We start from the raw sequence: 21,943 nt of genomic DNA, 5'->3' as shown, positions 1-21,943 counted from the left end.
ATGTCAATCTGGACCTACTCTAAAGCAGTGGTACTCAGGCGTGGATAACTTAGGAGCCACGCTGACGATAAGTATTTCTGAAAGAGCCACATTTGACAGAAACACCCTAATGCATGTTTTATGGTCCTGTGACCATGTTGAAGAATTTTGGGTGAGGATATGTGATGATCTCTGTGAGACTTTAGAGACTCAAATTCTGTTCAGCCCTAGTTTAATTGTTTTAGGTGATGGATCAGAAGGAGACAAGCACAATAGAAGTTGGATCCAAACTAGCATCATGATAGGCAGCAGACAGATTATTTTAAGAAGATGGAAGAACTATGGAGTGTCTTCAGCCCAAGAATGGGCAAGAGTAGCTGCATTTGAAAATATGTCCTATAAACAGGTTGGAAGAATGGATGCATACAGTATGTTTAAAAAATTAGGCAAATACTTAACCTTGTTGGAGGCCACCTGCCATGGGGTTATACTGTGGGGAGACGCAGTGCTATGTTCAGTGTCTTAATCTACTCATGGAAAAAAACACGTATTTGTCTTGTACTGGCTTGTCTCAGAAATGCTTTGTTTGTTAAGATATGTCTTGTTCTAAACACCTGCATATGGTGGAGGGTATCTCTGTTGACAACTAAGGCCAGTTGACCTATCTCAAGCCCCACCCTCTTTTCTTGATCCTCCAATCACAACTGAAAGCGACAGTTTTGTACCAGTAGGCTACTGTTAATGTATTACTAACATTACCATGGCGACCTTAACTATTAATACACATGCCAAAATCACAAGCAGTGTATTATTGTCATTAATGGTTTCCCCTGGCAATTCAAATGCCTCAAGTGTCCCTGTAGACAGCTCACCAGCACAAAGTCTGTTGATATAGTGAAGTCCAAAACAACTGTACTGTAGTAGCCTAAAGTCCATAACCCTATAAATATAACCATGTAGTAAATTCCATAACCATATAAATATAATAATGTAGTAAAGTCCATAACCATATGAATATAATAATGTAGTAAAGTCCATAACCATATAATAATGTAGTAAAGTGCATAACCATATCGTGAGATCCGACTTGTTTTTCATATGTGTAATAATAATAAAAAAATCATTTTGTATAGCGCTTTTCAATGACCCAAAGTCGCTGACATAGCGACTTTACTAAATAGGCAAAAAACAAAGAAAACAGAACCACAGGGAAACGGAGAACAATATGAATACACAAGAACATAAAAACACGAGTAACGGATAACAAATACAGGAGTCAGTAGGGGAGATATATAATGTAAATATCTGAGCCCCCTGCTGTACTCACTATACACACATGACTGTGTGGCCAAGTTCAGCTCCAACTCCATAGTGAAGTTTGCGGACGACACAGTGGTGGTGGGGCTGATCTCGGACAACGACGAGAAGGCCTACCGGGAGGAGGTTGAGGTACTGGAATGCTGGTGCCAGGACAACAGCCTGCTCCTGAACATTGGTAAAACCAAGGAGCTGATCGTGGATTTTTGGAGGAGACAGCAGGAGACACACACACCACTGAGGATAAACGGGGCTACCGTGGACAGGGTGAGCAGCTTCAAGTACCTGGGGGCAGTGTTGGGAAAGTTCACTTTCTACATGAACTAGTTCAGTTCACAGTTCACACATTTTAAAATGAACTAGTTCAGTTCATAGTTCAAAATAAAAAAATTTGAACTAAAGTTCATGGTTTCAAAAATGAACTAATTTATAGTTTATACTTTATAGTTCTTTTTTCAATACGTTGCTGCAAGCTATTATTTTTCAAATGTATTGCCACAACCCATAATAGAACCACAGAATACTGGCATTTCCATAACGCTTTGCTGCCCCCCATTCAGTCCACACTACTAGCAGCTGCAGCTTTCATCTCTACAGTATATTTTCAAAAACATGAGGAAAAACGTGCTTCTTGAATGGTCTTTATTAAGTATAATAATCTAAATATACTTAAAGTACCAAAGTGAAAGTAGTCAATTTGTGCAAACATATAAACATGTGCCGACATAACTCTGTACTAACACAACACGAGGTAGGAACCAGGCTGAGGTATGAAACTAAGGTTGTACCTCAAAGTTCAATATTCAAAGTGCAAAACATTTACAGACTTTAACTAAAACTCTTTTAAATGCTCTTACGCTGACGCTGTAGAGTCTGACTCTGAGCGAGTGCAGACCCTTCTGAAAGTGCGAGTGCTGCTGCTCTACTACCAGACTCCCCGAAGCCCCGCCCAGAGCGGTTGCCAGATTGTGTGGTTTTCAGCATTATTTTAAAGCCTGTTTACGGTGTGTTTTAACTGGGTTTTCGGCTGAAAGGCATATGAAATCTGGCACACGTTTGAACGCCGTTATAATATAGTGCTGAGAATGAACGCACTTTTGAACGCCGTTATACAGCGCTGAGAATGAATGTGTTCTCAATTACGTTCATTTAGGGGGGAAAACATCCGTTCAGTTCACGTTCGCCCAAAATACGAACACGTTCACGAACGATCGTTCATTGAACGCGTTCAGGTACATCACAGAGGACCTGACATGGACAACACACATAGACTCAGTCGTAAAAAAGGCGAAGCAGCGTCTCTACCACCTGAGACAGTTAAGGAAGTTCAGAGTATCTGGGAAGATACTCCAGTCCTTCTACTCCGGAGCTGTAGAGAGCATCTTGACTGGAAACATCACCGCCTGGTATGGAAACAGCACGGCACAGGACAAGAAGGCCCTACAGAGAGTGGTGCGCTCAGCCGAGCGTACCACGGGTATTGCACTACCAACCCTGCAGGTCCTATACAACAAGAGGTGCAAATCCAGAGCCTGCAGGATAATGAAAGACCCTCACCACCCCAACAACAGCCTGTTCATGCTGTTGCGGTCAGGCAAACGCCTGCGAACACCAGTAACTAGGACAGAGAGACTTCGGCTCAGCTTCTTCCCCCAGGCCATCAGAGCCTTGAACACTGAACTCTCCACGCACAAGCACACATGAGCACACACACAACACACACACTGTACACGCTCACACACTAGCAGCCACTTTAACATGAGCACACACACACTCATACTGCACACGCTCACACTTATGGTCACTTTACAGAAGGAAAGGTCACTTTAAGAATAGTATAGTATAGCTTGAGATTGTAAAATATAGCATTGTATAGCAGTGTACATAAAGACCCAGTGCCTCATCCGTAGCTAACAGTGTATTGCACTACCACAGGACCTAGCATGTCCTACCATGCTCTGTAAATAACTCATGTACAGATACCGATATGCCCTACTTTGTTACTTGTTATTGCACAATGTTGTTCTATTGGATGCTTATTATATATTACTATTGTAATTATGAACATCGTTGCGGGCAAGACCCCCCGCATTTCATTGTATACTTGTATGCCGTGACAAATAAAAGTCTTGTATCTTGTATCTTGAATATCTGTAGATGACAGCAGACATCTACTCTGACGGATCTATAGATCTTAACTCATTCTGCGCCATCGCTTAATGCGCGAGAGGGCGCTAGAACGCCACCGCTTTAATCAATGGGCGGACTGCGAGATTTGCAAGTGCTTAAAATATATCTTAAATTATAGCTATGGGTCTAATACACCCGTCGATTATCAGTGAGTTGCTTCCAGTCAACATGTACAAAACTGATAGTTTTTTCATCCGTACAGTTCCGTTTTATACCGTTTTGAATATGAATATAGTTTTGGTGATTCTTAGTAATCCCAGGAAAAGACGCGATAATAGCCCTTTAGTGGAATACACTAAACACGTTGTAATTTATCTAATCATCCTGAAATCAACGCTAGATCCTCGTTATTATCCTTCCTCATGCAAGAATGAAAAGGGCCTCGTAGTGCAAGGCTCCCCCAGTCCCCTCCTGCACCCAACGGCACACAGCCACACACAGACACACACAGACAGCCGCGATCGCGGTAGAAAGAAATATCAGATCAACGCAAGATTGGATATATAGAGTCCTTACCTGGTATCTGATGTAATGCAAAAGAAATAATCCAATTATCTGATCGCCATTCCAAATACTGCTCGTGGAGGTCCGTCCCACATTACCGAGCGTTACACACTGACGGGCGGGCGGGGTTACTGTTGCATGCCATCGTTGTATAGGCCTACCTCGCCTGAGTATTTAAACCCCGCCCGGCTCGGATCGTCCCAGAAAAGAAACTACACCATTTATAATGGAGTGCAATACCAGCTGGACGGCTGTATTTGACCTTTTGCGAGCTCAGACCCATTCCCAATGATAACATCAAGCTGGATGAATGAAAATGAATGGATATCGCTAATAAAAGAAATAACGATTAAAACCCGACTATACACGTGATTGGCGCTGAACGGTCAGCGAGTTAACCCGACTATCATCGGGTCTGGCGTTGAATGAGTAGGAGACAGCCAGTGTGTGTTTCCACAGTAGACGGTGATAGAGCCACAGAGCAGGGTGTGTGAGTGATAGAGCCAAGGCATAACAGAAAATATTGTTTGTTTCCTGTTGGTTGTCAGTTAAGGCCATGGGTAGGTAGGGATTTTTTTAATTTTTTTTATTCTTTCCCACGGCGACTATGGATAGGGAATTTCTTTATTTAATTAAAATGTTCACAACAACATGGATGCATGTACTCTGCCAGCATGTTTAATATCCATAATACTAAAGGTTTGACTAAGATTTTTATGAAACTTTATTGTAAAATGTAAACATTTTTTTTGTTGTAACTTAAAAATTTTTTTTAACTCATAAAATAAATTGGGTCGCACCTAAATCGGCAGGGTCGGTCGGCAACCGGAAACAAACAATTTTTTCTTTTAGGCCAAAGGTCATCGGCCGAGGTGTTAACATCAACAGAGATAGCAGGCCGCTGGTAGGGGAAGGATCAGCGGTGTCAACACTGTTGCTATAGTAACAGTTAAGAGAGAGAGAGGGAGCCGTTGCTATGGCTCACAGCCGTTGCTAGGGAAATACACTCCATAGCTGGGGGTTCTTCTGGGTTGAGTCAGACTAGGAAACAAAGCTGACGGGTAGACACGTTGACAGAGAGACAGAGCAATAGCTGGAGGGTGTTGGAGGGGCCTCCCCTCTCCCCTCCTTAGCCTCGAGGTAGCGAGCTTCGGCTAACCGGGTAGGCTTTTGGCTAACCACTAGGCCTCAACCATCTTCGAACTGATAGCAGGAGAGACCGGTAGATTTAAGGAATTCAATAGACCTTCAAAGAATTTTCCAAACTGTTTTCCATCTGGTACAGAGGCTATGTTTATAGAATACACTTCAACCTCAAGGAAAGGTATCACGTTTCCAGTGTGTCGTTTTCTTCTGAGTCGGATGCAGTAACGGGGCAGAGAGAGGGTATCAGTCAGTACGAGGAGTAAGGTATAAACAACACAACGCAGACATCACGGGAAACAGAGAGATTACTGGCTGAAAATCCGATTATCCAACAATATACATATAATAATGTAGTAAAGTCTATAACCATATAAATATAATAGTGTAGTAAAGTCCATAATAATATAAATATAATAGTGTAGTAAAGTCCATAACCATATAAATATAATAATGTTGTAAATTCCATAACCATAGAAATGGAATAATGTAGTAAAGTCAACCATAGAAATAGAATAATGTAGTAAAGTCCATAACCATAGAAATAGAATAATGGAGTAAAGTCCATACCATAGAAATAGAATAATGTAGTAAAGTCCATAACCATAGAAATAGAATAATGTAGTAAAGTCCATAACCATAGAAATAGAATAATGTAGTAAAGTCCATAACCATAGAAATAGAATAATGTAGTAAAGTCCATAACCATAGAAATAGAATAATGTAGTAGACTACAGAGCCTGCAGTTTTAGATGATATCTCCCTGTTTAAACGCCATTCCACATTTAGTTTTAGTTTTTTGAATGCCGTTTAAAGTAAACTGAGATCAGTTTAAAACACACACCTACAAGCACAAAATGGGTTAAAGACAGTCAATCTCTAAATTGCGACAAGTCAAAATTAGATCGTCATGGTCCTTTTAAGAAGCAACCGGATTTGTCACAAGCTGGGGGTCATTTTATTCCACACGAAAAGCACTTCAGTGTTTATGTGCAATTGTTTCATTTCAGCTCAGTGTGAGAGGCTACTGCGTTTTGCTGTCATTTACGGTCGCGCTAGTTTCTCTCCTCTGCCCCCCCCCCCCCCAGACACACACAGAGGAGCAGAGGAGAGGCCGGTGAAGTGAAGATAAAGTGTGAAAGTCCCCAAATGTCTGATAGTCAGCCCAAAATATAATAATTTATTTCTTTATTCCTTATTTCTTTTTTTTTAAACACACCCAACCTGAATTTGGCGACTGGTGAGGGTGCTAGAAGCTCTGTTGGCAGTGCTGATGGGAGGGATATAGTCCTGGACAGAACTCTAGCAGCTGTCCTGCTGATGGGAGGGATATAGTCCTGGACAGAACTCTAGCAGCTGTCCTGCTGATGGGAGGGATATAGTCCTGGACAGAACTCTAGCAGCTGTCCTGCTGATGGGAGGGATATAGTCCTGGACAGAACTATAGCAGCTGTCCTGCTGATGGGAGGGATGCTAGTCCTGGACAGAACTCTAGCAGCTGTCCTGCTGATGGGAGGGATATAGTCCTGGACAGAACTCTAGTCTCCTGCTGATGGGAGGGATATAGTCCTGGACAGAACTCTAGCAGCTGTCCTGCTGATGGGAGGGATATAGTCCTGGACAGAACTCTAGTCTCCTGCTGATGGGAGGGATATAGTCCTGGACAGAACTATAGCAGCTCTCATGCGGAGCGGACAGGCTTTGATCCATGGCTGTCAGAGAGATACAAATGTACACTTTTCAACTCCATACAATGTTGTTGACTCAAGGTAACAGCTACACCGCAGCCCATCCTCATCCAGCCCAGTACATCAAAACCTTTTCCTGTGGTCCGACCTCTGTAGGATCCAACTAAAACAAGGCAGACCTGGCGTAGCTAGTGTGGAACCAATATTTAGGCTCATAGACAGATCTCCATGGTTAATATAAATGTAATAATAATACAACATAGGAATCAAATACGAATATTGAGCTCTTCAAGCTACATGCCGAGGGCATGTTCTTTGGGGATCCTCCGTAGGACACTGACCGAAATCTCATTGAGACTCCAGGAACAAAGGGGCAAGGAGATGTTCGTGGAGGACAGGGTTGATATTTCAAACAAAGAGAGATAGCGGTTGAAGGGAGGATACAACTTCCACACTAGCCATGGTTTTGTCGAGGTCCAGGTCTCAATGATTCCCAGGTCTACTTGGATTTGGGTCTGTGTTTTTTTTTCCCAAAATGGATTGATCTTTTTCAGATATGGATAGGAAAAGCAAAGGCTGGGTAGTAGAGCTGGGCAATTAATCGAGTTTAAATTTCAATTACGATTTGGCCTCCCACGATCATCACGAAGGATGATTTTATTATGATTCACAAATCGAGATAAAAACGATTATTGTGCCACATGCCGTGTTGCTCTTATTTATCACTTGTCTTGTAAATGCAGTGCACCCTTCCTTCACAGTGGTGCGCTCCGCCCCCCCCCCCCCCCCCCCCACCCACAGTAGTTTCAGCTGGTGTTGAGAGGGAGGGAGCCACGGTGTGTTTCTCCAGTTATTTTTTAAAAGTCTTTAGTAACTTATAGAAGATGACAGAAAGGCAGCCTTTGGTCGTGAAGAAAGATAGAACAAATCGTCGTCATATGATGTCCTCAAATCAATTAGTAATCGTGTTTGATAATAGTGATTTCAAGATAAATCTAAATAATCGTGATTATGATTTTTGCCATAATCGGGTAGAACCTCTGGCCCAGGACCCATACATTTAGAAACACTGGTCTCGACTCTCGACGGCTGGCATCCCCGGTCTCGACGGCTGGCATCCCCAGAATCCCCGGCTTGCCGCAGTCCTGCAGCTCTGTGGCAAGGTCAGACGCCTCTCCCCGATCGTCCTGACCCTGATATCCCATTTCCGTCCCGTCTGGGGACGAGGCGCGCCTGTCTCAGAGGCACCTGCAGCTCTATCGTGGTGCAGAAAGCCCCCCCCCCCCGTCTCCCCCCCATCCCTGCGAGACACTCGTCACACGCCTCCGTCTCCCGCAAACGAGCTGTGATTGAGGCGATTGGGATTTCCAGAGACTGTCACAATCATTTTGATTGGAAAATAGATGGGAGATAATGGGAGAGACAGGTCTGTTATGAGAGCCCTGTCAGCGGTGAGATAATGTGCCAGAGTGAGGAGGTTAAAGACACCGCTTCCTTGTTAATAATTAATTGCTGTCCATGTGGCCGATCCACTCCAATGCTCCTAGTCATCACTTGATAATTGCTTTACATTTAATTTGGCTTTAGAGAGTGTTTTCCCTGCTGGGTAAATTGTGCTTAAAGTTAATATGGACTCTCTCTAGACAGCAGCTCGGTCAGAAACCCATGACAAGTTGCCTGAAGATTGACTTGGTATACGGTGGGCTACTTTATGACTTCTTGTTTCATCTGCATATAACCCATAGCTCTGTATGATAGCATGTACAATAATGCTGTATATACCGTATATATATATATATATATATATTAGGGATGTCCGATATTATCGGCCTACCGATATTGGCAGTAAAAAGTGATATCGGAAAATATCGGTATCGGTTTAAAAAAAAAATCTTTAATTTAAAAGTTTTTTTTTTTTACATTTCTATAACCTTTATTTACCCAGGCAAGCAAGTAACAACAAATTCTGATTTTATTTATTGTCAAAAGTATGCATAATGTTGTGTTAATTCCACAACAAGAGATATGTAATGGATAAGGTCATTGTCGCAAAATAATTGACCGACACGGAGTTCTTTAAACGTAGTGAAGGTCAATTATTTTGCGACAATGACCGAGTATAGCTATACATTATCCCGCTTATTACATGGCTAACTTACTAACAATATACCTAATTCATTTTACACCATCGACAAGACGAGATCAAATGCAGACACAGTTGTTCTGTGGCTCCGTCCGCTGTCAGCCCAAATAAAGTTATTATTATCGCCGGCAGGTGTGTGGACTGATTGCACTGATGTCAGTGGGCTTGATTGCTACAGCTGCGCACAGCGGTCATTATTGCTCGGCAGAGGTCCGTTATCGAGTAATAACGGACCTCTGACGAGCGCTATTGACCAATCACAATCAAGCATTTCGGCGAATGTGAAAACGCCATGTATTAATTACCTGAAATTATTCCGTTTTTTGGGGGGGGGGAACCCTGCATATATCGGTATCGGTTGATATCGGTATCGGAAATTAGGAGTTGGACAATATCGGTATATCGGTATCGGTAAAAAAGCCAATATCGACCTAATATATATGCTTTTTTACCGATACCGATATACCGATATTGTCCATTATTACTCGATAACGGACCTCTGCCGAGCAATAATGACCGCTGTGCGCAGCTGTAGCAATCAAGCCCACTGACATCAGTGCAATCAGTCCACACACCTGCCGGCGATAATAATAACTTTATTTGGGCTGACAGCGGACGGAGCCACAGAACAACTGCGTCTGCATTTGATGATGATCTCGTCTTGTCGATGGTGTAAAATGAATTAGGTATATTATTAGTAAGTTAGCCATGTAATAATTGGCTTTTTTACCACCCCACCTACCCAACCTCCTCCAATGTACAGTTTCTTCGTCAAATGTATATACTCTCTTTTTTAGACTCTTTTTGTATCACAAACAGTACTGTATTTGTAAATCTGGTACGTCATAAATGTATAGATGTAGCAGAACTGTCTATCTGTATGTCATGTATGTCATATATGTTATGATGAATTGAAAATGGGGGACCCTGATGTAAACAAGATGAAAGTATTTCTCTGGTCTGCATCCCCTTAACAATTGTGTGTATTGAGCCGTACGTATTGTACCCATTCTGTAATCCAATGGTCTGACAAAAAAATTATGGTGATCATGACAAACCAATTACATAATCCAACATATGTGTAACGAACTAACATATTCCAGTTGACTATCTTTTTTGGAGGATTCGTTCAAAAGCTATTCATACTTCCATTTGTCTATCTATGGCGGATTCATTCAGACAGAAAAAAAAAGTTATTCGGTTGTGGGAGGGATCTGGGGTCACGTGGAGTGTGTTATACGAAATAACAACGTCTAACTTGACTGTTTCAGCCAATCAGAATCAAGAAATTTGCATGCCATTGTATAATAGAAAATAAATGGGTGGCTGCCGCCTGTTGGAGATTTGTACTCTACTGAGCTCAGCTTTCTACAATTCTAGTTTATCATGTTTTTAAAGCAAAAACTTGCAGACCAAAAACTTGTCACTAGACCCTGACATCTAACATATAGCCTGTAGTCGGTAAACTGGGTCACAAAAGAATAAGTACAATAGATACATATTTCTGAGAAAGTATTGCTTCCCCCAAAACTTCTAGACCAAACAATGAGCCAGCCGGCGATTGTACTGTGACGTACTTGTCAGTACTGCAGGTGTGAAGTGCTAACCTAATAACAACAGGCTGCCCTTCCCTGTGTGTCATCTCCTAGATGAGCCGCGAACCCTGTCCCTCACCCCCGATGCGAGCAGATGTTTCTGGAGCGGGTATGAAAATGGCCGCCCAGCGGAGCTCGGGGAACAGCCAGGGGAGGAAGGTGCCTCACGCCCGCATGGGCCAGGAGGTCGACCTCCAGGTACACCTCGGTGCATCGACTTCCTCCGGTATCTCCTCCTCACGCGGGTGACCTCTGTAGCGTTCCCCATCTGCACTAGAGGAGGATCACACTCCACTTTGCTCCAGAATACGCCCCCCCCCCCCCGCCTTCCTCTGGGAGTTTGAATGTTCTCTTTGCCAAATCCACAGCAGGCAGTGCGCAGCCTTGCATGGGCAGAGATAATGATCAAGTTAATTAGACCTGAGATTGAATGAACTGCGGCAGCAACTTAATCATTTGTAACTTGATTAGAAATACTATATTCTGCAGCTCTGGAGACCAGAAAACCTTCCCCTCTTTTCACAGTGATCCACATCCACTCTGGCATTCAGGTCTTGAGTTAATGTTGCATCAAAAGCAGTGAAATCAACAAAAAAACTCATAAAGTCTTAATATCTGAGATGAGCCGAGGGGTAAGCGCTCTGTTATCCCGCCCGCCTCGCGCCGCCTTCGCAGGAGTGGATTTGTGTTTACGTACGTATCTCCAGTGGTGGAAGAAGTACACCGTTCCTTTACTTAAGTAAAAGTAGAAATACCCAGATAAATGAGTACTCCATAAAAGTCCTAAATTCTACTTAAATAAAAGTAAAAGTATTTGCAATTGAATGTACTTAAGTATCTAAACTACGTAAAAGTATGCTTTCTACATTGCTAAAGGTGATGTTAAAGTGGTATGTGGTCCAGTTATGCTGCTCTGATTAAAGGTGATGTTAAAGTGGTATGTGGTCCAGTTTTGCTGCTCTGATTACATGTTATGTTAAAGTGGTATGTGTTCCAGAATGCTGCTCTCATTAAAGGTTATGTTAAAGTGGTATGTGGTCCAGTTTTGCTGCTCTGATTACATGTTATGTTAAAGTGGTATGTGTTCCAGTTATGCTGATCTGATTATGTCCTCTTGAAGTTGACAGGCTTCAAATCTGAAAGTAAATAATCTTCATACATCTTCTTTTTCTTCAAAGTAGCTAGTATCTGATGGGTTCAGATACATGTAGTGGAGTAAAAAGTACAATATTTCCTTTGAAATGTATTGGAGTAAAAGTATAAAGTTCCCTAAAATATTCACGTAAAGTACAAGTAGCTTGAAATTGTACTGAAGTACAGTACTTGAGTAAAAATACTTAGTTACTTTCCACCATCTATTAACTCATTGAGAGCCACGCCCTTTTCCCATCTGCACTGGCTAGCGCCAGCTTTTCTTGACCATTTTCACGATATTTCACGATCTTTGCAGAGCTATTGTATATTCTATATTATAGCTATGGAGACAATAGTATGGCTCATTTGACAGACACTATTTCTAGTCCAACATGTAATTTTCTTTTGTTTCTATACACTGTAGTTTGTAGTTTATTACACACTAAACATCGCCCATTTCCAAAATAATCCAGTCTTTTTCCATAGATCGCGAGATAAGACGCATTATATGCAATAAGCCCAAATCGTTCTGGTTGATCCCCTGAAACCCCAAATACTCCCAAATCAAAAGGTATATACCATGTACACATGTGCCTTCACAAAATCATCAAATCGTGCGATCGTTAGAAAAAGCTTGGTTTAGGTCCGGTGAAATAAGACACTGTGTTCGTTACAGAAACATGTTTCAGGTTCGGTAAAATAGACATAGGGGGTCCTTACCTTAGCCAGAAGGTACTCCAAAAAGAATAATTCCAATGATCTCATCGGCGATTGCGATTACTCGTTTATATGTAATTACTCGTGTTTACGGGAAGCTATAGGTTTTGAGGCGAGCAGATCTCCTAGCGATTGCTCTGCAAGAGCTCCTCCCCCTCAGAGCGAGTCTTGACAGTCCAAAAGGTAGGCGATACTGCCACCTGGTGAGATTCGATCGGCATTGCAATTCCAACGTAGGCAAATGAGCCAGGGACACCTAGAATGATCCGGATGACCGTTTAGAACGGGGATCAAAGGAAAAAGATTAGGGATGCTCGATATTGGCTTTTTTACCGATACCGATATACCGATATTGTCCAACTCTTAATTTCCGATACCGATATCAACCGATACCGATATATGCAGGGTTCCCCCCCCCCCAAAACGGAATAATTTCAGGTAATTAACATTACATATGTCTTGTTGTGGAATTAACACAACATTATGCATACTTTTGACAATAAATAAAATCAGAATTTGTTCTTACGTGCTTGCCTGGGTAAATAAAGGTTATAGAAATGTAAACGAATATTTTTTTTTAAACCGATACCGATATTTTCCGATATCACATTTTAATGCCAATACTCGCCGATAATATCGGTAGGCCGATAATATTGGACATCCCTAAAAAAGATCAAAGGATCTAAAAACGTATTATTACATTTTTGGCGCTCAAGCGTTGGCGGTGAAACACGTATTATTATGTGTTTGGCCGTCAAAGAGTTAACGGTTCCTTATTTTTTTTTATCCGCATAGCAAATATACAAGTTCGGAAGGAAATTGGGTGAAGGTAGCTTTGGGGTCGTCTGTGAAGCCACCCACATTAAGACGCAGAAGAAATGGGCCATTAAGAAGGTGAAAAAAGAGAAGGTGAGTGAGTTTGTGACTCTCTTTCCTGTTTCCTGTTGTTTGATGTGAGGGACGGGGAATGCACACTGAGAAAATCACTCCCACCTAGGCCTGCACAATTCTTGCTAAACTGTGAATCACGATTTCTCTCTCTAAGAATTGAGATCACGATTCTCTCACATGATTCTTATTTTGTCATAATTTAAAAAAAGTTAAGTAAAAAGTAAATTAGATTTTTCTAAGTAAAAAATACAATAAAAAATCTAATTTAGAAATGAGATCGCATAGGTCTATGAATCGAGAACGCGATTCTTTTCCGATTAATTGTGCAGCCCTACTCCCACCTAAACAAACCTTTAACACAGAGTTGACCTGTTGACCTTACAGCCCGGGAGTTCGTCCGTCAAAATGCTGGAACAGGAAGTGAGCATTCTCAAGAGTGTGGATCATCCTCACATAATACATCTAGAAGAAGTCTATGAGACACCCAAGGTAAGCCGTGCTGACTTTTAAAAAGGGGGCACTTCACCAATGAAAACAATGTTGATTTATGTTGCACGTAATCAAACAGTTTTGCGCAGATTCATTTAGTTTGACGGTTGTTGAGAGTGAATGAGTTTGAATATGGCTAGTGGCAGTGATGTCATCGGGGACCTTGAATCCTTGTGTTGTGTTAATTACAGCTCAATGAAATGATAAGGTAGCAGTCCCGGTAAGACAAGGTGTTGCTATTATTTCATCTACATCCATTCATCGAGCTGTAATTACACAAGGATCCAATGTCCCTGATGACATCACTGGTGAGTGGTGACCATATTCAAACTCATTGACTCTCAACTGTCAAACTAAATGGATGTGTGCAAAACCAAGTTTTTTGGATGTGTGTGAGATGTGCAAAATAAATCACCATTGTTTTTTTGGTGAAGTGTCCCTTTAAGTACCAAACGCCAAGGCAAACCAATTAAGAGAACATGTTCAGTGTAGTGCATGCAGGAAGTATCTTAATTCCGCAGTTTTGCGCGTGTGACGTGCGTGTGTGTGTGTGGCCTTGTACGCCTAGACTGCGTGCAATGGATATTGCAGAAAGACCATGGTTGAGCACACACACCCTGGTCTGTTGTATAGTGACAGTATTGTCTCTTGTAGAGCATGTATCTGGTTACTGAGCTGTGTGACGGAGGTGACCTGAAGGAGCTGCGCAAGGGGAACGAGCTCTTCACGGAGGAGTGGACGAGGCACGTCATCAGCAGCCTTGCCGACGCCATTGTCTACCTGCACAAGAATGGTAAACGGCTCGGGCCGGGATGCAAAACCTTGCCCAGTCACCGCGTGTGAAATCACAGTACATGTATTTGTACATTTCATACTGTTTTATGTGTCCTGTTTTTATGTTTGGGGACAACGGATGGAAATTAGCCTCGTGTGTGTGCTGTGCGCTAAGGCTGCCTCACTAAGCCACTTCTCCACGCATTTATTTCGTTTAGCAATAGGAATACATCAAACCAACAATAAATAATATCATAGAGAAGAAGACAGTATATGGCATATTAATACAGTATATTGTTACGGTCGAACCAAGTGGTCAAATGTGTCAGTACCCCAGAACAGACAGACACAGCAGGAGACAGATGTATAAATAAACCAGATTTAATATACAAAAGGGAAAAACAGGGGAATAAACGAATCAATCCTAACGGGACCTAAGTGGGGGGAGTTTGTGGGTGCCAGTGGTGTAAATGTAAATGAGGTGTGTAAGACAGCATAGGCGGCTGGTGAGCTGGACATTAGTGTAGGCTACAGATCGGATAGTACTCGCGCGGAGCGCGCACAATTCTTCCCTTTTCTTTTTTGCTTGCACGCAAACGGTGCTGTCCAGGTTCTGATTTCATACAATACACACACCCACTAGGCTACTACAGCGAGCCCCACTCATTTCATATAGTGCAAATTAATTGTTCAAATGAAGGCATCCAATATGATGAACCATTGTCTTACCTTAATGCAACAAAATAAAAATGCGACGTTTTGCGCATCAATGATCTTTTCTGCTTTATTTTAAGTTTGTCTGTGAGATCACTTTCAATGTGAAGCGGACTCGGAGTTGACTCTCTCCTGGCGCATATTGTTGTTCTTCTTAGCCAGTTTCGGATGCGCCTCATTGGGAAAGACCGTTCAAAAGTTGCGGTGCCGACGGCAATGAAGGAAACGTTTTCCGTAATTTGGATCTCATCATGCTTTGAAAACAATGTACATAGTAGCTCTAAAAAGTTTCCACGGTTTGATTAACTCTGACTCAGTCTCATCATGCCCTCGTAGAGCAAGCCCTTGGCCTCAGGTGATCCGGTGTTATGCCCAGGCGGCATGTAACTTGGAATGGAGTTCCAGGTCTTGGCAGCTCTCACGGAGAGGGCTGATTTGCTAAATGTACTTGTTTTATTGTTTTATTGTTTTATTGTGGATCCCCATTAGCTACACCAAAGTGAGACTACTCTTCCTGGGGTCCAAACAATTGTTTGGACCCCAAACAATTGGGTCCTTAATGGAACAGCCAAGTCACCCGGTACAACAGTTCTGGTGAACCTGGAGGTGAAAAAATCGGAAAGTGGGGGTGGGGCTAGACCATGGAGGATTTTGAAGACCAGACTGGCATCGGTTAGTTTGATGATGCGGCGTGATTGGTTACTGCCTGCAGTCTGGAATGTTAAACGGCCACCACACCTACTGCCATTGACACCTTGGTTGGCCGACCCTTGCGTATTGTCACCACCGGGCTGCAGCGGCCCACACACACACAATATTGTAGCCTAGGCTGCCTATAATAATGCACAGACTGGGGCTGCCGGTTTGGGTAGGCATAGCCTAGCCTGGCCTTATATACCCGCCGCCTATGAGACAGTATAATGTATGTGTGTGGATGCGTGTGTCTAACGTGTAAAACTAATGTGTTGTAATAATGTAGATGTGCCGGGCTGTTGTTCGTTTGCGTGTACTAACCAGTCCAGTAACAGAGGGAGGGGGAATATCCAAGTATAACGTCCATCCGTGCGTCCCGAGACGCCAGTGCGCAAGCGAGAGCGGTATCCTTGAAGGAGAGAGGCGAAAACAACGTCGGTTAGCAAAAGAAACGGATGACCCAAAACACTGGGGAAAACAAAGTAACAAAGCCGGGTTAGACAACGACACAAGTGAAATAATGCTACGACTTGAATAACTACTTAAGGTCAAACTAACCACAAGTGATCAGTACGAACAAGCACTGAATGATGGTCTGTCGGGCTTCTTATGGAGCAGGTGTCTCTGCCTCCGCGTGCGCCCAGCTGTTTCCGATTGCGTCTGATTAGGCTTGACGAGTTGTGATGAGGTGGGAGTCGCAACATATATTCCACTATACAGTAGTTATATCCGCGGCAATCAGTTTAGTTCTTATTTATTTAGTTTGCAGTGTGTGTGTGTGTGTAATGCTCACGATGCCTCATTGAATCAGGACTATAAATGCAAAACGTAATTATTAATGATACAAATATTGTCGTATTAATTATCATTATAATTATTTAATTCCACGGATGTCTGTAGTATCGACAATCCCCAATGACTTGTCCCGGAGAAAGCTGTTGGAACCACGGACACACACCGGTCTGTCCGACTTACGACTTTTCGAGTTCGTAAACCCTACATGAATCCTACAAAGAATTCCTTGGTAACTTTTACGTATGTCCGTTCGAGAATGAGGACCATTTATATCTACATGGGAGGTCAGAGGGTATCATGAGGAGAACAACCTGGCACTCTATATATCCAAACACTGTTTACTAGGGGTGTAACGGTACACATATTAAACCGTTTCAGTACTGGACCTCCGGTTCAGTACGCACTGTGTACCGAACGAATGCAACAGTACGTTAACCACTAACGGAACACACGTGCAGAACTTTCTTTTGTGTGCAGAATTTTATTCAAAACTCCCAAGTTCAAACATCACCCCTGAAGCCAAACTTTCCCCCACTGTACCGAAAACCCATACAAAACCGAGGTATGTACCGCACCGTGGTTTTTGTGTACCGTTACACCCCTACTGTTTACACCTACATGGGAGGTCAGCATGTGTGGAGTAAACTGTGAATGTGGTATCACAGCGCAGTCAAATTGCTTTGCCCTCGTTGACGTGTGATAATCAGCAAGATGATTCCACACTATTATGGCTCTCAGTCATTATAGAACCTGGCTTATTATGATAATAATGAGATAATAATGAACAACTGCCAGGGAAAAAATTTGTACAAATTTTAATTGAGTCTGAGGGGTTTATTTGAAGATGCTATGTTTTCCCCTTCTAATGGTGAAATCTCTAGTTAGAGGTAATTTAGGACGTTGCTTGGCAATGAGACACCATTACATGGGGCTAATGAGTCATTTACAAGGAGCTGGGGAGGAATACTGATTAATAGGTGTGCTTCCACACCGGGAGTCCCTCTGTGCTGCTGCTGCTATGGCTTGCCTCAATAGCGACTAATGATACCAAAGGGAATGGGTTGGCTTTAACTTCCCAATATACTGTAGGTGTGTAAGCAAGGAGCCTTAATGTTGCAGTGTTGTGAGCAGTCACGGTCATACAAGTCCAACCTCAGCAGTTGACTTGATAAGTGTTTTGTCGTTTGTCCATTTGATTTACAATCGTGTTGTTATCGTGGTCCAATGGACATATTCGGTGCCAGCTTTTCCCTTGACACGTTAGTTACTATGTCTTTGTGTTTACGCCTTTCCCACCACAGGCATAGGCTAATTACACTACACTGTGCACACACATCGTACGATTACAAAAGGATCTTATAGCAGAGAAAACAATATTGGAGAGGGTCACTGTCACAAAATCACTTTAACAGAGTTGAACTTTAAGACTCATCATCCTACCATGTCCCTCTAGTCCTCTTTGACACTGTCCTTCCCATCGTACCATGTCCCTCTAGTCCTCTGTGACACTGTCCTTCCCATCCTACCATGTCCCTCTAGTCCTCTGTGACACCGTCCTTCCCATCGTACCATGTCCCTCTAGTCCTCTGTGACACCGTCCTTCCCATCGTACCATGTCCCTCTAGTCCTCTGTGACACTGTCCTTCCCATCGTACCATGTCCCTCTAGTCCTCTGTGACACTGTCCTTCCCATCGTACCATGTCCCTCTAGTCCTCTGTGACACTGTCCTTCCCATCCTACCATGTCCCTCTAGTCCTCTGTGACACTGTCCTTCCCATCCTACCATGTCCCTCTAGTCCTCTGTGCCACTGTCCTCAAGCACACACTCATGCTGCACACGCCCCCACACTTATGGCCACTAAGGAAAGGTCACTTTAAAAATAGTATAGTATAACCGGAGATTGTATAAATTAGCATGTACAGAAAGACACTACCAAAGGACCTAGCATGTCCTCCATGCTCTGTAAATAACTTATGTACATATACCAATATGCCCTAACATGTTACTTGTTTATTGCACAATGTTACTTGTTTATTGCACAATGTTGATTCTATTATATGTTATTTGCACATCGTTGCGGGCAAGACCACCCGCATTTCATTGTATACTTGTATGCCGTGACAAATAAAACTCTTGACTTGACTTGACTTCCCATCGTACCATGTCCCTCTAGTCCTCTGTGCCACTGTCCTTCCCATCGTACCATGTCCCTCTAGTCCTCTGTGACACTGTCCTTCCCATCGTACCATGTCCCTCTAGTCCTCTGTGACACTGTCCTTCCCATCCTACCATGTCCCTCTAGTCCTCTGTGACACTGTCCTTCCCATCGTACCATGTCCCTCTAGTCCTCTGTGACACCGTCCTTCCCATCCTACCATGTCCCTCTAGTCCTCTGTGACACTGTCCTTCCCATCGTACCATGTCCCTCTAGTCCTCTGTGACACCGTCCTTCCCATCGTACCATGTCCCTCTAGTCCTCTGTGACACTGTCCTTCCCATCTACCATGTCCCTCTAGTCCTCTGTGACACTGTCCTTCCCATCCTACCATGTCCCTCTAGTCCTCTGTGACACTGTCCTTCCCATCCTACCATGTCCCTCTAGTCCTCTGTGACACTGTCCTTCCCATCGTACCATGTCCCTCTAGTCCTCTGTGACACTGTCCTTCCCATCGTACCATGTCCCTCTAGTCCTCTGTGACACTGTCCTTCCCATCGTACCATGTCCCTCTAGTCCTCTGTGATACTGTCCTTCCCATCCTACCATGTCCCTCTAGTCCTCTGTGACACTGTCCTTCCCATCCTACCATGTCCCTCTAGTCCTCTGTGACACTGTCCTTCCCATCGTACCATGTCCCTCTAGTCCTCTGTGACACCGTCCTTCCCATCCTACCATGTCCCTCTAGTCCTCTGTGACACTGTCCTTCCCATCCTACCATGTCCCTCTAGTCCTCTGTGACACTGTCCTTCCCATCTACCATGTCCCTCTAGTCCTCTGTGACACCGTCCTTCCCATCCTACCATGTCCCTCTAGTCCTCTGTGACACTGTCCTTCCCATCTACCATGTCCCTCTAGTCCTCTGTGACACTGTCCTTCCCATCCTACCATGTCCCTCTAGTCCTCTGTGACACTGTCCCTACCATCCTACCATGTCCCTCTAGTCCTCTGTGACACTGTCCTTCCCATCCTACCATGTCCCTCTAGTCCTCTGTGACACTGTCCTTCCCATCCTACCATGTCCCTCTAGTCCTCTGTGACACTGTCCCTACCATCCTACCATGTCCCTCTAGTCCTCTGTGACACTGTCCTTCCCATCCTACCATGTCCCTCTAGTCCTCTGTGACACTGTCCTTCCCATCCTACCATGTCCCTCTAGTCCTCTGTGACACTGTCCCTACCATCCTACCATGTCCCTCTAGTCCTCTGTGACACTGTCCTTCCCATCCTACCATGTCCCTCTAGTCCTCTGTGATACTGTCCTTCCCATCCTACCATGTCCCTCTAGTCCTCTGTGACACTGTCCTTCCCATCGTACCATGTCCCTCTAGACCTCTGTGACACTGTCCTTCCCATCCTACCATGTCCCTCTAGTCCTCTGTGACACTGTCCTTCCCATCCTACCATGTCCCTCTAGACCTCTGTGACACTGTCCCTACCATCTACCATGTCCCTCTAGTCCTCTGTGACACTGTCCCTACCATCGTACCATGTCCCTCTAGACCTCTGTGACACTGTCCCTACCATCTACCATGTCCCTCTAGTGGTGCTGCATCGTTGTCATAGTGGTGCTGCATCGTTGTCATAGTGGTGCTGCATCGTTAGTGCTGCTGCCTCGTTAGTGGTGCTGCTCCCCTATATAATTTTTTTTTTTAATATGTTTTTGTAGATTTTTATTGGTTTGTACTACCCGGGCAGTCCGGTAGAGAGAGAGGGAGAGGAGGAAATGGGAGACAGAGCAGGGGAAGACATTTGGCAAAGGACGGCGGGTCCGGGAATCGAACCCGGGTCGGCCGTTTCACGACGCAGCGCGTTACATGGTGTGCTACTAGAGCGCCCCCCTATATCATTGTTTAGGGAAAGCCCGGCAGTGGACTCGTTGCGGTCATGTCGTGTTAATTGTCTCAGTCAGTCGCGACATGTTTCTGTAGTAATCGTGCCAAGGTACGGACATTGAATTTACAATGATGTCAAAATCCTCCTAGTAGTGCCTCTAACTATAGAAGGAGTAAATGTTGTTTTGTTTTAGTTGTTTTGTTTTCTGACCATGCTAACAGAACCTACTCACCCAACTCACTTTCTTTTTTAGCATTGCTAACAAATGCTAACTTCTACTTCCAATATCGCAGAAACCAAAACCCTGGTGCCAGTGCTTTTTGTATGGATTGAAATTTACCATATTCACACAGTGGCCATTTTGCTCTTATGTCATGCCCAAGCTGAGCAAAGAGCATAACATAAGAGCAAAATGGCCACTGTGTGAATATGGTCAATTTCAATCCCACTTTGTGACAAGTCAGATGTACAGTATGTTCTTTTAAAGATGCATCAAAAACCCATCATATCTAATTGTTAAAAGTAGTTTTTTTTTCTCTCTTTTATCTTTCAGACATAGTTCACCGGGACCTGAAACTGGAGAACATTCTAGTGAAAAGCTACCAGCCTGGGGATGATATTAATATGATCAATATCAAGGTGAGCCTGGGGATGATAATAATACGATGTTCCAGGTTCTCATCCGTTCTGCGGGGATCAAATCTTTGGCCACTGAAGGCTGCTTTCTCTCTTCTCCTTTCCCTCCCATCTCCCCAACATAATAGGCTTAAGACAGACCCCCCCCCCCCTATGGTTCTCCTTACAAAGAGTGAATCCAGAGCATCTTCTAACAAATTACTGCCTCAGCCCAGCGTGTTACACGCGGTGACAAAGACCCAGCTGAAGCAGATGCCCGTGTTCACGACGCCTCCGAACACTAATAGTTGGTCCCGGTGGTGGAATTCGGAGTAGATTTTGAAAACTCTTTGAGAGTTGCGACATTTTCTCTGGATTTCCAATTAAAGGAACACGCCAACATTTGGGGTAATTAGCTTACCGTCTTCTCCAGAGAGAGACAAGAAGATAGATACCAGTTTCCTCTCTGTGCGTTCAGTAGAAAGCTATCTGGCTGCACGTTAGCCTAG

At 43.6% G+C, this 21,943-nt stretch overlaps 1 protein-coding gene across 1 annotated transcript in view; it reads left to right on the top strand.

Annotated features, from left to right (window-relative positions):
* Positions 1-10,676: 10,676 nt before the first annotated feature.
* stk33 (serine/threonine kinase 33) overlaps positions 10,677-21,943 on the top strand; it is a gene marked incomplete at both ends in the record, with an annotated part of 88,417 nt that continues 77,150 nt past the window's right edge. Inside the window, 5 exons of the mRNA XM_084308245.1 lie at positions 10,677-10,757; positions 13,206-13,319; positions 13,686-13,790; positions 14,445-14,583; positions 21,373-21,458. Coding sequence (XP_084164371.1) covers positions 10,677-10,757; positions 13,206-13,319; positions 13,686-13,790; positions 14,445-14,583; positions 21,373-21,458 — 525 coding nt within the window. The remainder of the gene's footprint in view (positions 10,758-13,205; positions 13,320-13,685; positions 13,791-14,444; positions 14,584-21,372; positions 21,459-21,943) is intronic.

The sequence above is a fragment of the Notolepis coatsorum genome (genome assembly GCF_963971535.1).
Source record: "Notolepis coatsorum genome assembly, chromosome: 2".
NCBI classification, from domain to species: Eukaryota; Metazoa; Chordata; class Actinopteri; order Aulopiformes; family Paralepididae; genus Notolepis; species Notolepis coatsorum.
Note: the sequence above shows the minus strand (reverse complement) of the source record. Positions and strands in the feature narration are given on the sequence as shown.